Source organism: Tyto alba, unplaced genomic scaffold (genome assembly GCF_018691265.1).
Source record: "Tyto alba isolate M040663 unplaced genomic scaffold, T.alba_DEE_v4.0 Super-Scaffold_38, whole genome shotgun sequence".
Taxonomy (NCBI): Eukaryota; Metazoa; Chordata; class Aves; order Strigiformes; family Tytonidae; genus Tyto; species Tyto alba.
The window spans coordinates 16,252,846-16,270,803 of NW_024881313.1; the positions used below are offsets into that span (position 1 = coordinate 16,252,846).

The window sequence follows — 17,958 nt, forward strand, 5'->3', positions numbered from 1 at the left end:
TTTCTGATGATACATCACTAGGAGATGTATCATCAGGAGAACAAAAGTTTAACATAGTAAATTAAAGTTTAAAGTGGGAAGAACATGCAAACAGAGCTCTAGAGAACTGTGGAACATTCGCTAAACTGAGCAGTATCTGTTGTCTGAGACAGGTCAGGCTATCCTGTGAAATGTCAAGCAGCAGATCACACATTGCTGATACATGTTTTATGATCTATAGTCTATTGTCTGGAAGAAATGAGGTACTAAAGTAGCAAGCACTGCAGTAGAATGATCACTTTTTTGGGGTAAGCAGAGATTCTTAACAAGACGTCTTACAATTGCTAGCTTAGTCTACTAATGTGAAAATGAATTATTCCACACAGGTTTTATTCTTACAGTTTGTTTTATTAAAAAATACTGATAATAATCAATTAGCAACCCAGAAAAAGGAACAATGTCTCTGGAGAAGGAAGCAGATGAAATTCCAAGTGGTCTAAATACAAAAGGACTAAACAAAAGCTTTTGTGAGATTCCAGTTAATGATGCCAGGAAAACCCATTATATTCATTGGCGAATCCTAAAGTAGCTAACTTAACTATGAAAAGTTTGAGTGATATTTCACACGAAGTTCCTAAGCAGCTGGGGAAATGAGGAAAGCCATAAAATGACTGAAAATAGATCAAGAAGTGATTTTCCTGAAAAAAGGTATGAATATAAATTCTCAGCTGAGATAAATGCTGTCACAGTGCCTCAAGGTGTGTCTGAAACAGGTGTGAGAAAACACACACTACTTACATCAGCTGAAAAGGATACTGGAAAACTAAGCCAAATCCTGTCAGAAGCTGTCAAAGGTGGTGCCAAACCTTTTTAATTTTTTATTATTATTATTATTACTATCAGCAGTGAATCCTGAAAATGATGAAAATGGATCAATATATACATTGCCTGAAGAAAAAGATGAGACTTTCACACTTAGACTAAATGCTAAAGGATTGGGGAGCATGTGTCTGCTCACTTTTGAAAAACAACATTTAAAATACTTGCTCTTACACAACAATGAAATAAAAACATTGCATTCAAATATAGGTAATCTAACTAATGTGGAAGTCCTGTTACTTGAAAGAAATAGACCAACACTGTTGCCACCAGAAATATCCTTACTTCATAAACTGATAGTACTGAATGTCAGTCACAACCAGTTGTCTATCATGTCTCCCTAAAGAATTGTCAAAGCTTCTAGATATTAAGGAATTCTTTCTCAATCACTACAACATTGATGAACTTCCTTTTGCATTGGAAAACCCTGAAACTTTAGAATTCACAAGCAACAAGATAAAAACGATACCCTATCTGACATGAAAAATTTGAAGGTACTCAACACTGATTCCACTCAAGTCTCAATATTCTCAAGGGTTCTCTGCTATCTTCCTCATCTCTTAAAACTTAGCATGTGTGAGAACTTGGAGTTTAACCAAAGGATATTAAAGAACTTAAGAAACTACAGAAATTATCATTTAGTAACAATTAGCTAATATTTTTGCCTGTGCAGCTTTTGTGGTTGATAAACCTAAATGTACTTAGAGTTGATGATAACAGATAGGAGTTTCTTTCAGATAAACTGGAGAATTTATGAGAACTTGGGTTTCTGAACCTTGCAAAAATGTATTCAGAAGCATCACAGATAATCTTTTCAGCTGTACCACGCTGAAACATCTCATTATACATAATAATCAATTAACCCAGCTTCCTGATAATATTCAGACTTAAACATTAAGAGGAGTTATCTTTAAGTAGAAAGTCACAGGACTCACTGGGTGGACAAATACCTCATTTGAAAGACCTCTCCAAACCAGAGTTTTCTGGAAATGTATTAAGATACATTCCTCTTGAATTAAAAAATTGTATACGGATAACCTCAGCAATAATAAGCGCTCTCAGTTTCCAAATGCATTGTATGCACTATTTGATCTTAAACCTTTAAATCTTAGTGGCAACTCTGTTTCAGAAATAATACCTGGAATTTCTGACATTAAAGATTTTGAGCATCTAGAGTTAAACAAAAATAAATTGTCCCCATTTTCTGCATGCCTGTATAGCCTTACAAAACTAGGATATAAGTGAGAATTAAATCAATAGCATGCCAGCAGTGTCATCCAGGATGAAGGCTCTCTAGATACTGCTGTTACACCATAGTAAGTCCTGAAGAACTGTGTAAAGTGTTTGAAAACACTCCACATTCCAAATAATCAGATAAAGAGCATTCCTTTCCAGATTAGTAATCTGGAAGTGATCAAGTCCCTAAATGTATCAACCAACCAGTTTGGATCTTTTCCTTCTGAAATAGGTCATCTTTCTTCGCTGGAGACATGAACAGTGTGTTGAATTAAAGGGTTGAAGGTAAGAGAACATTTCCTTTGGGTAAGAAAAACTTGTGTTGCCAGGTTATTGTGCTGCAAAATCATTATTAATAGACTTCCTCCTAACAGATGTAAAAGCTCCTGTGTTTGAACACACCTAGAGTAAACAAAGAGCAGAAAAATAGCTTCTACAGAGGCAAACTTAGGAACGTATTAACCTACTTCGAATAGCAGAATTGGACAAAAATTATTAGGATCCACTTTTAATTACAAATAGTAGACATGAACCTCACTTTATATAGTGTTATTGAGGTATACCTTGAGGTGATATTTTGATAATTAGATTGATCAAAAATAGACCATATATTTTTTATTTTTCTAGAACTATTAGGAATGTAGGTATTTTCCATCCCAATCAATGTCAAGAGACAAAACAACTAGCTGGGATTTGCTAGATAATCCTGTCTCCAAGATTCCTCTCTGTGAAATGAACAAATCCTTCCAACTCATGTCATGCTTCTTAAAATTAGTTGGTCATTAAACTTTCACTACTCAAGAAAAGCTATACTGCATCTCTGATTTCTTATAGCAGAAAAAATTCCTTTACATTTCTAAAAGCCAAAGTTTGATTTTTTTTTTTTTTTTTTTTTTTACTAAGGAACAGAGCAAAACAATCTCCTGATGAGTTATCTCTCTTTTCGCCAGAAATTGCAAAATCTGTATTTCATACCTGATTTCAGAAAAGGCTCTTATTTCTTTATATGATTTCAAATGTGGTTATGATCTTTCCCAAGGGCTGGCTTTCTTCAGACCAGGGAGCAAAAAGTAAGCGATCTTACGTCCATTTACTCAGAGAGTTGTAGCTTTAGTTTCAACAAAAACTGCAGAACAGTTGAAGTTCCAAGAAGGAAAATAAAAATTAGAAAAGACCAAAGTAAGAACAGAACCAAAAAGAATAAAATTATGTTTCACTATCCTATGTCTGAAGAAAACAGATAATAAAATTAGTGTTCTGAGGGTAAAGTTTTTCATTAATAACAGTGACCAAAAGAACATATGCCAAAGCTCCAGCTATAGATGTATTATTCTACTGCACGATTTTTACTGCCTTTCTAGTATCATGTCTAAAAAGCTTCCCTGCAGTTTTTTGTCCTCAGCATCCATATTTTTATTGTCAAATACCAAATTAGCTTCCACTAGGAATTGAAGGTCAGAAGCTTTTATTGTTGGAATTAAATTATGGAACCTTATTTTGCCTGCAGGAAAGTTACTTTTTAAACTTTCTGCAGACAAGAAAGAGTTGTATCTAAATAAATGAACTGTTCTATTTCTTTATCAGTTATTTACAGTTCCAGAGAAGCTATCTAAACTGGTTTGTATCAGGGAATTGGACATATATCACAATTCATTAAAGGAACTTACAGACAGCATCAAAGAACTGGAGTATTTGGTCTGTTTAATTGCAAATAGTAATGGTATCGTCCAGCTCCCCACATCTATTGCATCAATAAGAAATCTACAGCAGCTTAACCTGAGTGGTGAGTATCAGACATTCAGTCCATTAGTAAAATGTAAGCACTGAACTATGCTCTGAAGCATATAAATACATCATGAGGTAAGAGGGTGGTGAAGCATGAGACTGAGAAAAAGACAGTTTTTCAGTTTTTAATGTATACTGCTAAGATCTGCAATGGCTTCTAACCGAGCATCCTCTCTTAAATTTACTATTTTTAATACAGCTGTTACAGGGGTCCCATCTGTGAAATCTTTTTAAGTGGTGTGATTTTTGCAAGTGTGATTGCCGGGCAAATAAAGGCCTGACCAGCACAAAGCACTGATCGCTGCAGTGTGTGGCGGGCAGGGTCCTGCCCTTTACAAGGCTGACCTTTTTCTGCAGCAAAGAATGTGTCTGTGCGCTCAGTTGTCTGAGTAACACTGCTGGTATAATACAGCCTGTTGTTGCCTGTAATCTGGTGTGGATTATCATGAGTAGGTTGTCCTGTGTGGATTCTCTGGTGTGAGTTATCCAGGATGGGATAGTTGACATTGGTTATCCTGGGCGGGTTATCGTGGTGTGAGCCAGTTACCTGGTGTGAGTTATCCCGAGTGGATTAACTGATGTGGGTTATCCCAGGTAGGCCCCCTGGTGTACGTCATCCCCACAGGTGATCCCCCCACACATCTCCCCACACACGTTTCACCACATGCATGTTTTATACCCAAGCACTCCATGTGAGTTAATACCCGTGTTTCTTGTGTTTATACCAGAGTCCATACCCACGTGTGTTTATCCCCATGAGTCCATACCGACATCTGCTTATCCCCACACAAGCTCATACCCACTTGTGCTTCTCCACATGTGAGTTCATCCCATGCATTGTTTGTCCACACAATTTATCCCCACTTAAGTTCACATCCACTCATGGTTCTCTCACCTGAGTTCATACTCATGTATGTCCACATCCATATGCATTCACCCCCACACAAGTTCAACCTATGCATGGTCTTTCCACACAAGTTCATTACCCATGTGCGTGTCTCTCCATGCAAGTTCATACCCACCCTTCACCCTCACATGGGTAGGGACTCGTGGGGCAATCACGCATGGGATAAACGTATAGAATCACAGAATTATTTAGGTTGGAAAAGACCCTTAAGATCATCGAGTCCAACTGTTAACCTAGCACTGCCAAATCCACCACTAAACCATGTCCCCTCAGTGCCATGGCTAGATGTCTCTTAAATACCTCCAGGGATGCTGACTCAGCCATTTCCCAGGGCAGCCTGTTCCAGTGCTTGACAATCCTTTCGGTGAATACATTTTTTCCTAATATCTAACCTAAATCTCCCCTGGTACAACTTGAGGCCATTCCCTCTTGTCCTATTGCTGGTTACTTAGAAGAGACCAACACTCACCTCACTACAGCCTCCTCTCAGGGAGTTGTAGAAAGCAGGAAGGTCACCCCTGGGCCTCCTTTTCTCTAGGTTAAACAACCCCAGTCACCCCTGAGCTTGTTCTCTAGACCCCTCACCAGCTCTGTTGCCCATCTCTGGACACACCCCAGCTCCTCAATGTCTTTCTCGCAGTGAGGGGCCCAAAACTGAACGAAGTATTTGAGGTGTGGCCTCACCAGAGCCGGGTACAGGGGGACGTTCACTTCCCTAGTGCTGCTTGCCACATGATTTCTGATACTAGCCAGGGTGCTGCTGGCCTTCTTGGCCACCTGGGCTCACATTCAGCCGGCTGTTGACCGTGATGGTTCTTTCCCACCAGGCAGCTTTCCAGCCCCTCTTCCCCAGGGCCTGTGGCGTTGCATGTGTGGGTGTGAATCCCTGCAGGGCTGACACGATCCCCGCACAAGCTTATACCCACATGTATCACCTCCCCCCACAAATTCAACACACCCGTGGGTCTGACCACGTGCGATTCTCTCCGGCCTCCGTTTATCCCCCAGCGTGCTCTGGCACCGAGAAGCTGCTGCGGCCCCGCTGGGCTGAGCGGTGCTTCAGCGGACAGAGGCTACCGAGCGCTGAGCAACGCCGACAGCAGTGCTAGGGCCGGGCCCAGCAGGCCCGAGGTCTGGGGCTGTGGGGGGGCCGCGGGGAGCGGGAACGGCGGCGGGCGGGGCCCCTTCCCCCCGCAGCGCCCGCGCGGGGCGGCCGGGGCTGGCGGCTGCGGCCCGGGGCCACGCTGCCCTTGCCCGCCGGCAGCCAATCCCCGCCCGCTGCCCGGCGCCCCGCCCCCCCGCCCGCCCAATGGCGCCCCTCGTAGCCCGGCAGATGCCGTCACCCCGCAGAGCGCGGCCGCCGGTTGGCTCAGGCGCCAGGAATCGTCACATGGGCAGAGATCAGCCCAGCGCGGGAAGGAGGGGGGGGGGCGGGGAGGCGGAGCGTGGCGGCAGCAGAGCCCCGCCCCCGCGGCGCGCGGAGTGGGCCGGGCGCGCGGGCGGCGCGCTGAGGCGATGCTGAGCCTGATGGAGGTCGGCGGGTCGCTGCTGGAGCGGGTGGCCGTCGGCAACCCCCTCTCCCTGGTGCTGGCCGCCTCCGCCTTCGCGCTGAGCCTCGGCTACCTCTTCCAACTGGGGTACCGGCGCCACGTCGGGTCCGACCAGAGGGTAGGCGCTGGGGGACCTCAGGTCACCCGCGGCGGGGCCGGGGCCGGGGCCGGGGCAGGGGAGAGGGAGAGGGAGAGGGCCGGGAGCGGGCGGGCCGGCCGTCTCCCTTGAGGGGCTGTCGGGCGGGGGAGCGGCGGTCCTCTCGCCTCTGCAGAGCCCTTCTTGGGGAGCGCACAAGGCACGGGCGGCGCAATCCGGGGGTGCGGGAGCGGGCTGTGGCCATCGCGGAGCGTTCCCGGCGGCCTCCCCCGGGGACGGCGCCCGGCGGCAGCGCCGCTCCGGCTTGTCCCTGCGCCCGGTGGCTGGTACCGCCTGAAGCAGAGGTGCTCGAGGTTTGTAGAGGCGCAGGCGGTGCCCGGTATCGCTTCATCAGTGCAGCTTAAAAGGCGGCACCCACGTATGTGTGAAACATGTTGCTAAACAGAGGTTGATGCTTTTGAGGGACCGTTTAACATATTGTCAACACTGTGTTGCTTCTGGCTGCTTTCTTTCCAGTTGCAATATCTTCGTGCTTTCCTTTCAGAGGCAGGTTAGCGAGAATTTTAATCGCATTAATTTTATTTTAACCTCTCCTGCTTTTAGATGTGCCTCAGTCTTAGTCTATTTAAAAAAATAATCGCTTGTCCAAAGTTGGCCTTTTCACAAAAAGGGTATAAACAAAACAGGTAGCAAGCCTCCTCTGTGTTTAGTTTTGATGTAAGTCAACATGATTTTATTACTCTCTGAAGAAAATTCAATAAGTATTTCTATCTTTCTTCCTCAGAAATACCCCCCTTACATTTCATCAAGCATCCCTTTCCTTGGACATGCAATCGCATTTGGAAAAAGTCCCATTGAATTTTTGGAAAATGCTTATGACAAGGTATGTTGTCCCACATGACTAGCTGAGCATATGCTAAAATATTTTTGAGTATCTGTTAAGTTCTATATCTAGAGCCTGTTTAAAATCAGTTCATTCTCATTTACCACCTCAAATATGGAATGCACTGTTCACAGTAGGCTCTGGTTTCTTCAGATCTCTTTATGAACATTGTTGTTAGAGAAATAGTGTCTTCTGAGATATCACTTGAGATTCAGATTTAAAAAAATATGTCAGTGTGTTTTGGTAATGCTCATAGCTGAATCACAAGTTAATTAAAAAGCTATTTTCATGATGTTATTTCTTGCCCTGATTGGGAATTTTTAATCTCACTCTACTAATCTATGACTACGCTGGAATGTAGTTTACCACCTCTGTAGGCAGTTTGATGGATTTGAAGGCCCTCTCCAATGTTAAAATGACTACCGTATAAAATTTCAGAACATTTTATACTGTAACAGCCCAAAAGAAATGGACTAAGGCACTAGAGCCTTAATTCCAATGAAATAAGGTTTACTGATTTGTTTCACAGTGTCGAAAACTTTCTAGAGTCATAAGCTTAGATGTTTAGGGAAATCCAAATTTAGTATGTGAAGATCTACTGGACATGACTTTTAAGCTTTAAAATCTTATTTTCTCTTAATTGTGTATGCATAATTCCAAATCCAGAATTTTTTGAGACAGCATTTGTAAATTACTGGAGGCTATATGTGCTGTAATCTCCCTGCTAGTTTTTGTAGTGTATCTGATTTTTTATTTACATTTTTTAAACTAAATGGTTTTAAAATGTGCAAGATTGTGTGTGTTTGTTGTAACATTAGATATCACTAGTAAGTATATCAAGAACAGAATTTAAATTTGGTTTCAAATATTTATATCTTTATTAAATCTCTAGATACTTCTTTGGAGAGTAAGTGATTTATGGAAGCCTGTAAATAAAGAGATGGATTTAATGATTTGTGTTCTTATTTAAAATGAAATTTTTTATTTTTTTTTTTTTTTTCTCTCTTAGTATGGACCTGTGTTCAGTTTCACTATGGTTGGCAAGACATTTACATACTTACTGGGTAGTGATGCTGCTGCTCTACTCTTCAATAGTAAAAATGAAGATTTGAATGCAGAGGATGTATACTCTCGGTTAACGACACCAGTTTTTGGCAAGGGAGTTGCTTATGATGTCCCTAATACAGTATGTATTTTTAAGATAAGATGAGCAGAAAATTGCTGTAATTTAAATTCTGAGTAGGCAGGCTTGAGCTCTTGGCTCTGTATGATGGAATTTTGTGTTCATACGCAGTTCTGGCATATTGCAGGTAAATTGCCTCAGTTGGATAATCAGGACTGAACATGTTTAAGTTGCTTTATTTACCACCTGGCCATTTGTCACTCTGGGTGCTATTTTATGTTCTTGAAACCATTTAGTCCACCATAGAGGAAAAACTAAGTGAGTCTCTTTTTCCTTCCATTATCATGTGCTACCAGCTGCAGTTTACTTTTCCCTTACAAGCAACTTCAGGTTTTCCTTATGAGAGAGCTTTAAGAGAAATAATTTTTCATTTATGCCGTTCAAATCTAGATACAGGAGTATTAATTTGATGATTTTCACCACAAGGTTTGTGTTGCTTGGACAAAAATCAGTCTGTATATGTTTGCAGGATACAGTCTGCATGGGTCTGGAAGCACAGTGGCTCTGTCATGTGGCATCGTTTCTGAGCAAAGTGCTGGCTGCTTTCTTGTTTGTGTGTGCTCTTTGTCGTGACAGACTCTTAAAACTGCCGAAGCCAACTTGTCTGTGGACAGACTTGCTCCACTGGGATTCTGTTCAGTGTCTGTTGACATTGACAGCCTGTTGTACAACTGAGTAGTCTGGTGGCAGAAGCAGCATTGTGATATGCTTTATTTTTGGATTTTCAGTTTTGGCTTAATTTTGTTTGTATAGATGCCGGTAATAGTTTCTGCGGCCATCAAGACTTTTCCTCCTTAGCATGCCTCTTCATTCTCCCCTGCCAAAGGTACTTGCAGTGATTATTGCCCTCTTCATTATGTGGTTTAGGGACAGTAATCACTAGGGTCTTTTCTTCCACACTGGCATTTTGCAGTGACCCACAAAGTATGTATGTTGTTCTTACCCTATTCGTTTGGAATTCTTATATACAATCGATTACCAACAACCTGCCACTTCATAAATAAGTAGAGGAGAGTTTAGTTGTCTCCTGCTTTGTCAGGAAGTGTTGAATTGTGGATAGAGTGTCACAGATTTTGTGGGGAGGATTGATTGATTGATTGGTTGGGTGGTGGTTTTTTTTGCACCTGATGGATTTGCACAGCTTCACCTGTCCCCTTGTGAATGAAATCAGCAGGACTGCAGCCTGGATAAGTGAGAGATCAGTTCTTTTGTCCTAGGAGATGTCTTCCACAAGCAGGGTCATTCTAACAGACTTCCTCAAAAAGTCAGAGATCCCTTTTGGAGCTGCTAGAGTGGAGAGAGTACATGATTCTCTGCAGTGCATCTTTCATGTTCTTCTCTGGTGTATACTAGTTTCAGAATGGTGTCTGTGAATCAGACAGACTGCTAAATTGGCCAGATTTTCTCTGTGGCGTTCTTGTTCTTTGGATTCTGACTGTGGTGGGATGTCTGCTTGAAACTGAAATGTGCTGATTTATCTGTTAATTCTGTAAAGTTCATCCGCTTGTTGTTACAGCTGTCCTGACTTCTGCTTCCACACTATACAGTTCATGAAAGGATTTGAATGTTTATCTTCTTTCAAGAGCTAGTTATTCGATGGGCTCTAATCTTATCCCTCAGGAGTTTTATAGAACTTTCTGTAAGATCCTTGGAAATGGGCATTTCTTACAACTATGTTCTTCAGGCATATAGGGATGATTAAGGCCTACCGCATTGGTCCATCATATACTGCTTTTTTTTCCTGAAATAAGGTCTTTTTCTAGAATTAACCTAGTTTTTTTCCCTAGAGTGCGTTTGAGTTCCGCTTTAGTCAAGAGATTAATCTTTTCATGTTACTCAGACTTGAGTGTCTGTGGACAAGTCTACTTCATTCATACCTTTGATACTAGAAGCACTTCTTTTTTATCTCTGCAGATTCAGGTTCCTCAGAAAATCATGTTTTTCCACAGCTAGGAGGTGCAGGGATTTTGTTACTGGCATGCACTGATTATTATCTCTAGTTGTGTGTTTCCCTGTATGAATCTAGTGACATAGTATGTCTGGTTGTGGCCAGAATGCACCCTGCTAGAGGTGAGCTGTTTGTTTTGTTTGGGTTTGTTGTTGTTCGTTTGTTTTGGTTTGGGTTGTTTTTTTTTTTTTTTTTTTGCATGGTGCTACCACCAAGATTTCATTTCAGACATCTACTGGGAAGGCATTTAGAGAGCCGTTCAAACTTTCTTTGGCATTCTACCATCGATGGGTCACCCAGAATGTTCTTTTTAAGGCCCTCTTCTCTCTGCTCAAACTGCTAAATCTCTACGTTTTAGTCTGACAGTGACTTTCAGTCGTGTTCAGAAGAGCCACACCTTGCAGTTGACTACTTGTTAGAATGTAACTGATGACTCTTTAAAAGGAAGCTACTTATTTCCCAGTAATTCTGGTAATTGTTAATGTGTGTAGTCTATATATCAATTCATTCACTCTGTCTCCTCCCTCCAAGCCTCTTGCAGATAGTTTTGCATGGAGAGAAGTCGAAATGGCAGAGGATGTGTTCACTCCTGTGTGCCATTCCTGTCCCCATCAAGTGGGAGATGGAGACGGGCTACAGTGTTGCAAGGGAAAATGTGATTGTCTCTGCTCTGTGGCATGTGTACCCTCTGACAGACTGCTAGAGTCCCTACTGCATTCTGAAAACAGAAGTTTATAGGAAGTAACCTTTCTTCTTATGCTTTTTGTTTTGTGAATAACTTTATAATACATGCAGAGCCCTTGGTAGTCAGACAATTTTTGGTGTCTTGCTTATGGCAGAGTGCAGATCTATTGAGCAGATGCCCTAAGTCCTAATTAGGGCTTAAAAATTCATTGAATAATTTTTTGAGTAGATGTCCTGTTAATCCATTGAATGGTTCCCATCTAATAATGGGCTTTTTACCGGTAGTTCTGTTAGCTATGAGTCTATGTAAAGAAAAAGAGGAAGAGCTGAGAGGGACGGGAAGCTCACCATTTTCCTAGAAAGCAGTTTGCTTCCTGCTTCTGTGTCTGACTCTCTGGGCAGTGAAATCAGGGGGCCTTGTAAAAGAAAGGTGCATCTCTAGACCAGAGGCAAGGTATTAGTGCATGAGAGAAGACAGATGCTCTGGGGGCGAGAAAGCAAGGAGGCCACGTAACAAGGAACACAGGCTGAATCCAGACATTGCAAGGATGGGTCTGAATACGTTTGTGATTATCTATCTAAAGTCCATTCCATATTTCAATCTTGAATGCTTCTTGTATCTTCAGGGATAAAGTTTAACAAAGATTTTAAAATTATTTTCTGTTTTAGTACTGTAAAAGAGAGGATTGATTAGCTCTTCAGCTAGTATTTTACTTGGATGTTACTAGACTTTTGCTTGAAAAATGAAGAAGGTGAAAAATGGAACGCTATTATTTAAGTTTGTGTATCTGTTGTACCCTACAACCCTAATAATATTTTTTTTTACTTCTGTATGTTCTTATAGTACAAATTATAATAAGTTGTTAATGACATGAATATGATGATCCTTGTACTGATTGCTTTTTTCTGTCTTGGTTCCTCTAGGTATTTTTGGAACAGAAGAAGATGTTAAAAACTGGGCTAAATATTGCCCAGTTTAAACAGCATGTATCTATGATTGAAGAAGAAACAAAGGAGTATTTCAAAGCATGGGGAGAGAGCGGAGAAAAAAGTAAGCAAGATCAGATCCATTTTTCCTCAGATTTTCTGGGAAGGAATTCAGATCAGTGCAGTATGTTTTTGTAAATGATTTACTGCAGTATTAAATTAAAAATGACATAGATAAAACTGTACTGAACATCAGAAGAAATGTGCAAAATACAGATTTTGTTTACTCAGATTTAAGCTGCTGGAGAGTAAAGCTGCTCAAAAAATCACTGACAGGAGTAAAGAGCCATCTTCCTCTTGCTTTCTTAGTCAGCTAAGAGAGAGTGTACCTGTTGCCTGGCTGAATCATGCTCATTTGGCATGATGTGAGTCAGCTCAGTGTAACCACCTCTTAGTCCCAAGGAAGAGATACTGCTCTGACTTCCCAAAGCCCGTCAGAGACCTTTGTTCAGGGATCTGCGCTGCAGAACTGCATCCTTGAAGTTGATACAGTTAAGTTAGTGGTCAAAGTGGAATTCTTTTATTTCCCACCTTTCTTTCCCAACTAGCCTGTTAGACATAGCCTATCACTATTGTTGCAAGCCCACAGTGGCATGACAGCATCAGAAATACTATTTATTTAAACATAATATCTTTATATTTAAATATGTATTTATATAATATATGACTTGCATATTTGAATATAACTTATACCTATAATTTATATACTACATAAGAGTTAATAATATGTTAATATATAATTTAATATTTAAATATATAAATATTATTATTTTAAAATAATTCAGTGAGCAGCAAATCTAACTGGTTTCTCATGGATTTGGATATAAAGTTTGTTTTTGTATGACTTTTATTTTTAGTAAGGATTGAGCTTGTGCTGCATGGCTTACTTTGGAAGGATTACTAGCTCTCCTAGAAAAATTTCTTGAAAAAAATACTTTAGAAAAAAGTTGTTGAAATCAGTGCTCTAATTAAAAAGTTGTTTGAAGAGAGACCTGAAAGGCACACAGAAGTTTAAAATGAGATGCTTCATTCTCCTAGTAAACCAATCTAAAACTCTATTTAAAATTATTAATCTGTGTCCAGTTTCTTATTTTTCTTTTCTACAAAATAGAGTAACCTGTAAAATATAACATCTTGCTTGAATTTATACATATTAAAATAACATTTTTCTCAAATCCTTCCTCAGACCTGTTTGAAGCCCTTTCAGAACTTATCATTTTGACAGCAAGCCATTGCTTACATGGGAAAGAAATAAGAAGCTTACTGAATGAGAAGGTGGCTCAGCTGTATGCTGATTTGGATGGGGGTTTTACTCCTGCTGCCTGGCTTCTGCCAGGATGGCTACCTCTGCCGAGCTTCAGGTACCAGAAATAACAGATGAAGCAACTTAACAAAGACATGTAGATAAAATACTTGTTCGGGTTTCTCCCCTACCCCCTCCCCCATTTCTTGTTTGTAAGCTATTATAGACATCCCAATAAATCCTCATAAGCATTTTATCTGTTGCTTTGTATAAAGTTACTAATAGAAGTGTTTTGAATTGCAGACGTCGAGATCGAGCACACAAAGAAATAAAGAATATTTTTTACAAGGTTATCCAGAAACGTCGGAAGTCTGAGGAAAAGGAGGATGACATGCTCCAAACTCTGCTTGATGCTTCATACAAGTAAGCCAAGGGTTTGAAGATTTGTTATTTATAGATGTTTTACTTCAGCTTTCAGCTCTGCAGTTAAAACTGTCTAACAGAAAATAAGAAAAATGCCCTCATGCTCTGAATAGTTTTTGTTGCCAGCAGGTGGTCCTAGCTGTATTCTTAAAAACAGCTTCAAAACTTTACTTGTAAATGGTTATTCGCATTTCTGAGATTTTCAACAGTGGTCACAAGGTTGCTTCCTTTTTCTTTGCTGGCTGTTTGGTAGTGATTTTCTTTAAGGCTCCTAGAGAGCCTCTCTCCCTCTGTTCTCCCTTCTCCCCGCCCCTAGATGTTTTGCCGCTCCATTTAGGGTAGGTAACAAAAGAGAAGAAGAGAAAGAAGAACATTAGAAGAAATTGTAAGTGCTACTGTAACTGGAAACCTGATCAGATGAAGCTCTAACATGACACCCTTCAACCTAGGGATGGCCGTCCGCTGACAGATGATGAAATTGCTGGAATGCTGATTGGGCTGCTCCTGGCGGGGCAGCACACATCCTCCACCACTAGTGCCTGGCTTGGCTTCTTCATAGCCAGAGACAAATCGATACAGGAACAGTGCTACGCAGAACAAAAAGCAGTTTGTGGGGATGACTTGCCGCCGTTAACTTACGACCAGGTTTGTATGTTACATTATTCCTGCTGGGTAATTTGATACTGTTAGATACTTTTAAAAAAAAAAACAACCAACCAAACAAACATGACAATAAAGAAATCTGAGATATAGTCATATGCTTTGTGTTAGAATCATCTGGCACAGTCACTCTCTGACAACACTGTTTGACAGTATATCGTCTCCTCCATTTCCTCTCTCCAGGTAAATTTTCAGCTTGCTACTGTTCTTTGAATCAGTGTTAAGAAAATTACAGTTCCTAAATGTCTATTTAAGAAATCAGAGTTCAGTAGAGGAGGAAGATCCTCATATTCCTAGAGAGGAAAGGGATGCAGTGTGACCTCATGCTTTAGTTAGGCACCAGAAGGCACTCACAAGACAGATCAGTAAGAAAGTAGTTGTATTTAATTACTGGTCTCTGGTCAGAGATTTTTTTCCTTCTTAACTTTTCCCATTTGATTCAATTATCAGGGTAGCTAAAGAAGTACATGTAAATATGAGCTGCTTATTCTTAGATTTTTTTTTTTTTTTTTTTTTAATTCTTTTAAATGGCATAAAATACCATTTTGTTTGTGTTGACGTAACTTGGCTGTATTTTGATATGTCATTTTCTCTGTATTTTCAGCTCAGGGATCTTAGTTTGCTGGATCGCTGTCTGAAAGAAACTTTAAGGCTTAGACCTCCTATAATGACCATAATGAGAATGGCCAAGACTCCTCAAGTGAGTACACTTACTGAAGCCAACCTCACTTCAGTAGAACAGGACTGGGAGAGGCCAGGTGGGGGTGTCCTGGGCAGCTGAAGGAAAACACAAATGAGCAGGGTGTGCTGGCAGGGATGAAAGCTGATGGCAGCCTGGGCTGTAGCAGTGGGAGTGTTAATTGAGGAAAGCAATTAATACTTTGAACTTGGTAGTTGTTACCTTCACCTGGGATTGTTTGTGTCCAGTTTTGGACCCTGCTGGCCTGCAGCAATCAAGATGTTGATAAAGTGAAGCAAGCAGAGGGACACCAGGATGGTTGAGGGTTGCAGCACTTGTCCTGTGAGGAGAGGCTTGAGGGAACAGGGCTTGTTCAGCTTGGAGAGGCTCTGAGGGGCCCAATAACAGGCACGTGTAGTCTTAGCGGAACTGACCCTTTCTTTTAGCTGTCGGTCTCACTTGAGCTTAGTTTGGTGCTACCATTTAAAGATATTTTTTGTTTGCCAGATGTTTTTAATAGCTATTTTGGAAAAACTTGGCTTGCACTTAATACAACACAAGCTAGGTAATTATGAAAGAAATCTTGCTGTTTGTACAAGTAAGACAAAGTCAAATAAGTAAAATTTTTTTAAATGAATATCCCTCCCATGGCACATGCTTTCAATAAATTTTAAGTTAGTTTATTTTAAAAAAAAAAAAAACCAAAACAAAACATTTTCTGTAGAACTGCCAGCTTTGTTAAAGCAGCTGAAAGGTTCCTGCAACTACTTGAATGTTGTGTCCTGTACAAGTAAAACAATAAAGTATTGGGCTGTATTCATTTTAAATGAGCTTAGCCAAAATCTCTTTTGAAGTTCAAGCCTCATGGTATAGCACTTCAGGAAACACTTTAAAAAGAAAGATGGAGAAATGTTGTGATGTGTAGAGTCTTGTCTCTTCTCTTGTAGACTGTTGCTGGATATAATATTCCCCCTGGCCATCAGGTCTGTGTCTCTCCCACTGTTAACCACAGACTCAGGGACTCCTGGAACGATGCTCTGGACTTCAAGCCTGACCGGTATCTCCAAGATAACCCAGCAGCTGGAGAGAAATTTGCCTATGTTCCCTTTGGTGCTGGTGAGTAAGAAAACGCAGTGCCTTCCCACGTGATTGCGTGCTGCCCTGGCTCATTCGGGTGGTCTCGCACACCACCTCCCCAGGCTGTAGCATCTGAGGAGGCATTTTTTTCTTTCTATTCCTGCCTGAAAGCTTTCTTACTCTGAATGTGCTGTTAATTAAGTTCTGCATTAGTAATAGCTGTATATATTGCTCAGAGTAGCAACCGAACCAAATCTTGAGGTTAGCAGGTGTGGTATTGGACTTTCCAAGTCAAGGTAAGAAGATGGTAACACAGAGTCAGTTCAAAGCAGAGCAAAAACCTGCATAGAATCCCAACTGCCAAAACAGTTTGCAGATAGTGCCACACCAGGGTTAGAGTTGATATCCTTTCTCAGTGCTGCAAAGGCTTCTTTGGTGATACATAAACGAGCACTTTCTGGTGAGGACAGACCAACACCATCTCGTTCACATTACTTGGTCTGATCTATGCAGTGACAGCTCATAAAAACAAGACTGAAGGAGTTCCATAGTGGTGTATGTGCAACATCAGAGCCTCACCTTGTTTAAAAAGAAGCAATTGCTGTCCACAGAAACCTTTTAAAGTTACCTTCTTGCTGAAGGTGATTCAGTAACTAGGTATTCTAACTGCTTTCTACGGCTTTCCTTCTAGGCCGTCATCGCTGCATTGGAGAAAACTTTGCTTATGTTCAGATTAAGACTATTTGGTCTACTTTGCTTCGTTTGTATGAATTTGATCTCATCAATGACTATTTTCCAACTATAAATTATACAACAATGATACACACACCTAATAACCCTGTTATCAGCTATAAGAGGAGGTCACTGTAAATTCTGGAGCTAAAGCCTTATTTAAGTTGTGTGAACTAACCAGACTTTTTAAAATTGTGGCAAAATGAGTGGCAAATGGAAACTTGCATCTACTGTTAGGAAAGCAACAATAATCTACCAAATGCAAAGTTTTTTCATCTATTTATTTTGTTTGTTTGCCCCCATCATTTAATGCTGCTGTGTATAGTGGCTTGTTCTACAAATTTCTCATTGCATTTTTTAAAAGAAAAGTGTCTTTTCTATTGGTGTAACACTTTTAAGGTGCATGCCAGCTCTTTAAGGTAAAGAAATAGGTCATTTCTATACATGGAATCCTTTGCTTTTGAAAAATAATTGAAGACTACTTCTCCTAGGATAATATGGGGTAAGACTATGTGCGTTACCTCTCTATCCACTTACAATAAATCTGTCGGGGAACAGACACCAATGGGGAATGTACCTGGTGGTGCCCTACCTTTGATACTCGTGATTCTGTTCCAAGTGAACTAAGTATGGTCTTGGCTGATCATTTAAAAAAATGAGTCTTTTCTGAGATTTAACAATTTAAATGTCTGATGTGAAGCAGTTTTAAAATGCTTAGGTTCAGAAAGCAACAAATAACTTTTCTAAGAAAATCTTCTGAAAGTAGTGATCTCTAGAAGCTTGATGTGTGAAAGTTACGATATGATGATACAAATAATGTTAATTTTGTAAATAACATGTTTGTGTATAAAATGGTCACAAATTAAGTGAAGTAGCTGAATGTTGTCCCCTTTGTACTGACTCATGCAGGATTGTTAAATGGTGTTTGGTTCATGAGTGGTGATGATAAATGGCTCACAGGAACATCGAATTAAATTTATAAACAAACTTCTTGTGGAATTTTTCTGTGGTTAACCCTGTCAATTC

The 17,958-nt window shown here is 40.6% G+C and overlaps 2 protein-coding genes and 1 long non-coding RNA gene across 3 annotated transcripts in view; 2 read left to right on the forward strand and 1 right to left on the reverse strand.

The window, feature by feature from the left end:
* Window positions 1-3,774, forward strand: part of KRIT1 (KRIT1 ankyrin repeat containing) — a 27,297-nt gene extending 23,523 nt beyond the window's left edge. The window contains exon 19 of the transcript XR_006166185.1: window positions 2,327-3,774. The gene's annotated coding sequence lies outside the window, so the exon portion shown is untranslated. The remainder of the gene's footprint in view (window positions 1-2,326) is intronic.
* LOC116961269 lies at window positions 2,969-5,925 on the reverse strand. Its single transcript, XR_004406920.2, has 2 exons — window positions 5,745-5,925; window positions 2,969-3,220 (listed from the first exon to the last, which is right to left on the reverse strand). It is a non-coding gene; the product is annotated as an uncharacterized LOC116961269 (long non-coding RNA).
* A 317-nt stretch (window positions 5,926-6,242) lies between these two features.
* Window positions 6,243-17,919, forward strand: LOC104358865 (lanosterol 14-alpha demethylase). The gene is made up of 10 exons (XM_032991604.2): window positions 6,243-6,454; window positions 7,218-7,316; window positions 8,326-8,502; window positions 12,056-12,182; window positions 13,305-13,479; window positions 13,665-13,784; window positions 14,234-14,429; window positions 15,049-15,144; window positions 16,071-16,239; window positions 16,892-17,919. Exons 1-10 carry the CDS (start codon window positions 6,302-6,304, stop codon window positions 17,068-17,070), a joined length of 1,491 nt encoding a protein of 496 aa, XP_032847495.2. The 5' UTR covers window positions 6,243-6,301; the 3' UTR covers window positions 17,071-17,919.
* Window positions 17,920-17,958: the final 39 nt, after the last annotated feature.